At 42.6% G+C, this 6,552-nt stretch overlaps 1 protein-coding gene across 1 annotated transcript in view; it reads right to left on the minus strand.

Moving 5' to 3' along the window:
• Positions 1–5,472, minus strand: part of ror1 (receptor tyrosine kinase-like orphan receptor 1) — a gene marked incomplete at both ends in the record, with an annotated part of 127,671 nt that extends 122,199 nt beyond the window's left edge. The window contains one exon of the mRNA XM_083970879.1: positions 5,367–5,472. Coding sequence (XP_083827005.1) covers positions 5,367–5,472 — 106 coding nt within the window. The remainder of the gene's footprint in view (positions 1–5,366) is intronic.
• Between the last annotated feature and the right edge of the window lie 1,080 nt (positions 5,473–6,552).

A 6,552-nucleotide genomic window follows, 5' to 3' on the forward strand; every position in this document is an offset into this window, starting at 1 on the left:
TTTTGTGGAAAATAAATACTAATATTTTTGGCAGAGAAGCCCATAAAGTCTGAGGTATTTAATACCTTGGAGGGAGTGTGGTGTTGCACAAAGAGCTAATTGTGGCTGGACGGAGATCTGCCCGTCCGCTTGCAGTGGGGGTTTCTGAAGTCCTTAATGCTACGCAAACAGGGTTTAAAAAGATTTACTTTGACACATATACGGGAATTGAAAAAGCCATGTTTCATCCTACCCCCTATTAAATGAAATGTAGCATGATCTCTACGTATTAAGCCGGAGCAAAGCTAGCCATGAAGCACGCTATAGCAAAGCAGTAATTTGATAAAACTGCAATGAAGAGCGGTCTCAATGAAATTTAGAGCTCTTTAAGCCCCGTACTATTCCCCGCAGTCCTCAACATTGAACTGTGCCAAGTCCATATGGGAAATTGATATGCAGTATGTGTGGCTTATTCCATTAGACTCATTAAAGTGTCACTTTGTCATCAGCGCACTCTTGCGCTCACAGCTTGCCTTACGACGGCAGCAAAGGACTCATTGTGTTGTGTTTATAAAGTACAGGAGAGCACATTTTTTATGTGGCAGGCGTAATTTGTCTTCCAGACAGAAGTCAGAAGACATCGACACAGAAAGTGTTGAATAAAAAGTATAGAACACCGGTAAATGGATGGAAAGGGGGCAAATATAATTTGGGTCTATTAATGTACTACACACTTGTAAGAAAAATGAGTGCTACCTTGCTGCCGTTTATTTCCACACTCAGTCCAGACGACTCTTCCTCTGTTAAAACCATTGAAGTGCCACACTGTGATCTACACGGTCCTCTCAGCTGCATCACCAAAAAACCTGAACCAATGTTTTTTGTTCCCCTCTCTTAATCCACTGCTGCATTTCACTGAACCCTGTAGAGGTTTTTCTCCCTCTAACAGACTGGCCTCCTGTGCAGACAGTAAATTGCAGGAAAAAGGTTTTCACGCTTGGCTACAGCTTGTAGTGGCAGAAACTTTATCAAACGTCTCCAACGAGGATCTGAGTGAACTGTGTTTAGCTTTTGATTAAACGCTGCCTCTCCAAGGAACTCTGACCACTAGAAAACAAGCCTGTTCCTCTGAGTCTGATTTGTGGAAATAAGAGCATTTTTCTGCCAATGTTACGCAAATGCAGGAAATTTACACTTCTTACCATTCATAGAAAAGGATTTTTTTTTGCCCTGGTTTAGCCCGAGAGCACAAAAGAAGGAAAACCTAAATCGAGCTCCCTCCAGGATTCCTCTGTCAACCATGCATTGACGACGTATTATCAGGACATTCCTCCCAGTAACTCAATGGAAAACAACTGTACCATTTACTGGCATCTCACGTCATTATCATATTTAGCAAATCCTTTAGTCATCGATGAGATCGCTCTGGCCGTCAAACAACCACAACAAGATAACAAAGCACAGATAATCAGTTATTTGATACTTTATTTTATCTATTTTTTAATCATTTTAAATTGAATCGCTTGCTGGCTCTACATCAGTTAAACAATTAGCACACAATAATCGGCAAACAGTTTGCCCCCATGGCAACACCGAAGCACACTCAGCCTTGGCAAACACATGTGCTTAATAATGAATGGGAAGGAGGTAATTGCCAGAGCATAACACGGTTTACACATCAATGTTTTAAATCAGTGATATAAAACAGAGTCAAGACATATGATTTATGGCTATGTGCTGATTGAATTAATGTCTACAGCTTTTCTTCCTATTTTACATGCTAAAGATGGAGTCAAACTGTCGCAGAAAAAAAAAATACATATCATCAACCCCCGCTCCTACCAGAAAAAAAAGGCCATACATCTGTTTCACACATACAGTTCCTGCCACATTCATCTGTGTCTGCCAAAAGCTTTTAGGGATGCACAAGCCCTTGATGCCTGAGTTAGTGTAGCTGTGAACTGTGCAGTGAGTGGGAGTCGAGCTTTAAACACGGCGGACCCATTCATCTGAAAGAGATGTACCACTCAGGCGATGACGGAAACCGACGTTACCCGGGAACATCTGGATAACACATCGATAAACTGATTATAGTCACACATAAAAGGAGAAATTATAACAGCGAGATTGCGATGATAAAACAGAGGCCTATACTGAGCAAACCGGAAATCTCTGGGGGAGTGGCTGATTAGCATACATTTAAAAAGGGATACACAGAGAAAGTGCTGCCATAAACTTTGACATCTCTTTCACCTCCTTGTAAATTGCTTCCTTAATATGAGACTTAGAAAACGCGAGGAGACATATAACTGTACAGATACACATCTCAGTAGCAGGACAAGCTCCTACACACTCACACAGCCTTTACGATGGAGGATTTTTTTTTTTTTTCCAGAGATGAAGTGCCTTTAGTGTCAACAGTGTGTCCTGCTGAAAACTGTACTGTGGCAGTTCCACCCAACATGATTTATTGCCGTCCTGAGTGTTCCTAAAAGGCTAAATTCAACTCTAAACAGATTTCCCCCCGTACTCGCCGCCCCGGAGAGGACCTTTTATGTGCAGAGGTGAACATCCCACATTCAGAAACATTTACAGTTTATACAGTTGGGAAACATTGTTGTCAAATCATTTTTATGAACTTGTCACAGGCTGTTACTTCAGAGCTCAAGAGCTGAGGCTGATAGGTGGACTCTATCACTGACTACCTGTATTTTCGAAAATACGGGGCACCTGTAAAAGTCTTACTTTTGCTTGCACTGTGGTGCTAATCTGATTTCCATGGTGGAAAAACACGGGTTCAACTGCAGGTTAACCGATTTAAGAATAAACCCAATTGACATAGTTAGATTCCTGCTGGGACAGGAAAGAAAAAAAATACTAGGCCATCTCAACCTGCCTGTGGGATTTTTGCAATTGTGCGTAAATGCATGGAAAAGACTTCCAGAAGAGGACAGTTGTGATTTGCCAGTGAGGCTTATGCTTATGAGAACAAAATCTCACGATCTGTTCTAGACAATTCCATCCTTGTTTAGATTATCACCTGAGAGGGCTGATAGTGACACCTGAGCTGCTTTTGGCAAAGGGAACACAAATACAAACCCATTATTTAATTTCCTGCCATGTCCTATTTACTTACTTTGATGAGAGTTTTGTTTGTTTGAATGTAGAGATGTAGCAGTGTATGTGATTTGGATTGCTTGTATTCAAGCCAATCAATCAGTGTTTGCTGTTGCTATAAGAGTAAAGAGTATGTCAACTGTCACGTAAACAAAATTCCCCTTTGCCACAGCAAGGGGGGAAACCCAGACTATTTCTTTCAGTGCTGGCATTTGAACCACAGTGACAGTCCGGTGACCTCTGACCTCTGACTGGACGCTTGCAGTGCAGTCTGACCAGTAAATGAGACAGCAGGAAGGAATGACGGACAGCCACGCCTTTCACTTTCTTCTTTTTGTCATGTTCAATCTGCTGCTTCAACAATACAGAACCATATTACATCCACTGATCACAGGGTGTTCCTCCCCTGCGCCTCACATGCGATTACAGTTGAACCACACTGTTGTTTCTCTCCGACCATTCCCATTAAAGCGAGCCAGAAGAGAGACAAGACTCCCAGTGTTATCATCTACAAACATATCCCGCAGCTACGTCATTCGCAAGCGAGCAGGAGGCCAAGTTTGTGGATGCAATTGAAGAGCAAACATCTTAATGGGGGTCATTAGCTTGTCCTTAGCTGTTAAGACTTCAGTGAATCTACGAATGGTTAGATGTCGGGATCAAAATCACCATAAAGAACACCTGCAAATTATCCCTGGGAGACACACATTGAGGCTTTTAAGCAGATCTGTAATTTCAGCAGCGGGAGGGAGTTCAAAGCAAATCCGTCTCACTTCCTCGTTAACATTATTAGCATATGAAATGTAATTTTCAGGACAGATTTTGCAACAGACATGTGACAGTCCAGTGACTGGAAGAGATCCACTGAATGTGGCAAAAAAGATACAGTCATCTCTACTTATCTATTTCCAGATATGAAGTAGCCGCAGAAGTAGAACCTGAGCTTCGATCATGAAGCTCCATTTGAAGATGCTATAGCCAACTCATCCAGTTAAGTAATGTGGATTAACATTCCTCCCTGCCTCAGAGCAAGAGAGAGAGATGCAGAGAGATAGAGAAAAGAAAGAGACGGCAAAGGAAGGGCCATGGAAAAGTGCTTTACATTGAACGCTGCATGTACTGTACACCTTCATTGTAAATAACGGCCAAAAGCATTTTAAGGCGGACAGGGATAATCCAAACAAACCTCCAAAAAAAAAAAAAGAAACCTTCCGGAGGTAATTCATCACGACCCATCTGAGATGGGAGGATTGTTTTATACTTACTATACACTTAAAAGCCAGAGGACAAAAAGCTCAAACGCTTTCCACGAGCGGCTTCATAAACAATTCCAATTGAATTCAAACTGAATTCAATCATACTTATATTAGTCAACCAAAAGCCAGTTACATACACCACCAGGCCCGTCTTTTCTGAAGATGAGAATACCACACACACTCAGACATGTAAGAGGCAGTGGAAATATAGTTTGAGAGATTGTTGAATAAGCAAAAAGAAAGAAAGGCTCAAACTCGTTTAACCACCGCAGCAGAGACAAATCCAGTGATGATGATTAATTTTAGTGTTTGTTTTTATAAAAGGCTGGAATACATTTCAATCCTCATACTATTGCTTGAAAAAGGCTGAGGCTGCCTCAGTGACATCAACCAAATCCACACACTAAATGCTGCATCTGTTTGCTTTTCCAATGGGACATAATGTGTCCCTTATCCTTAAATTGGCCTACATGATTGGAGGTTGTGAATAGGGACACAATAGCTATCCAGCTGACTGGTTAAGAGCCCCCCTATTGTCTGCCAATGGAGTCAAGTCCTTCCTCGTGCAGAGGTCTCCGGGTGACAATAGGACGATAATCTAAAAAACCAATGGGCATTAACATGAGAGAGGAGTCTGAATGATGGCAAACAGCGCTCCTTTATATCGATAGGACAACAGCGTGGGGGCATTTGTGAGATGCTTTCAGGACCGAATAACAAATAAGAGTGGTCTTCAAAATATACAACCCGGCATGAACATGCTGATGGATGACTCAAACTATCTCTAAAGTGGGATACAGTTTGTGTAAAGCCACCACTCAGTGACCTCAGGTACGTGTATGCTGCAGCTCAGCACCGTGCATTTTCTCCAGGGTTGACAGATTACAACGCGTGTTGAGATGAACCGCAAAGTGGGAAAAGCCAGCACAGGAGCAGAGGAAGAAGACGGGGGCAATGGTTCCCTAGGCAAAAAAAAAAGCGAGGAGGGGGGGAATAGAAAGTGTTGGGACTCACCAGACGCGCTCAGGTCCAGGACACCGTGGAGGAGCAGGGTGATCCAGAGAGCGCAGGCTGGACATCTCCAGAGACGCTGACACGCCGCTGCCCGGGTTGGATACATTCCTCCGGCTCTGTGTTAAAAAACCTTCGCCCGTTTTCTCACATCCACTGCGCTCGCACTTTAATTTCGAGCCTCTCCAAATAAAAAAATAAAAAAAAAAATCCTACGACTCAATCAAAATACCACTCTTTGAAGGCGCACCTACAGCTTTCGCCGTGGGAGGGGGGAAAAAGTGTGAGAGTCTCTGGAAGAAAGTTGTCTCCGTGTGTCCTGGTTTGTCTCTTCCCTCCTCTCCGGGTCCCAGCTCACTTTCCCCTCTGTCTCTCTCTCTCCAACTGAGCGCAATCCTTCACTGTCCACAGTTACCGAGCAGAGCTGTGCCCACAGGAGCCACATGGCTCTGATTAGCCAAGTGTCGCCACCACGTGGTCACGACAGGAACTAGCAGAGGGCGTTCACATCATTCAGATGAATCCTGAGTGTTCAAAACCCGCACAAGTGACAAGAGAGCTCCAAAAAGCTAAAAGAAAAAGAAAGAAAGAGAAAGGTGAGTTGATATTGTTCTTTTAACTGCTGGACCATCTCAACTTTGGATCCAACATGGAGGACAAGTCCTGATAAATGGCAAAAATGAAAACCTGACAATCAACAGTAGCCTACTAGTTAGGAAAACTCCATTTATTTATAAGATAGTGAAACAGTCAAAAGCTCCAGAACAACTACTGAAAGATCATTATGGTGAGACTGGTGAGACTGTTGGGCTTGAACTGAAAGTTGATTTAAGCTTATTTAATAACTAAACCTGATAAAGAATGTCTGAACGATTTAGGTGAATTGTATTAGTTCGAAAGTACAAAAAACATTAAAGTTAACAAAGTAAATAAATAAATAAGCAAATTCTCTTATTCAATCAGACTTCTGTCTCTGACTTGTCTCTTGACACTATACCAAAGCCAGGGGGGTGTATATTTAAATAGTTTTCACCCAAAATATGACATAAGTAACCCAAAGAAAGTGTAATCCACCAAGTAAGCGATCCGGTCGTTTTGGCTAACTTCTTGTCAGCCGATGGAGTTAGCAGCCCCCGCCCTCGTCATGGATCTATTGGTCCTCGTCCGTACGTCACCACATTCACGTGCA

This window comes from Trachurus trachurus (genome assembly GCF_905171665.1).
Source record: "Trachurus trachurus genome assembly, chromosome: 4".
Lineage (NCBI taxonomy): Eukaryota > Metazoa > Chordata > Actinopteri > Carangiformes > Carangidae > Trachurus > Trachurus trachurus.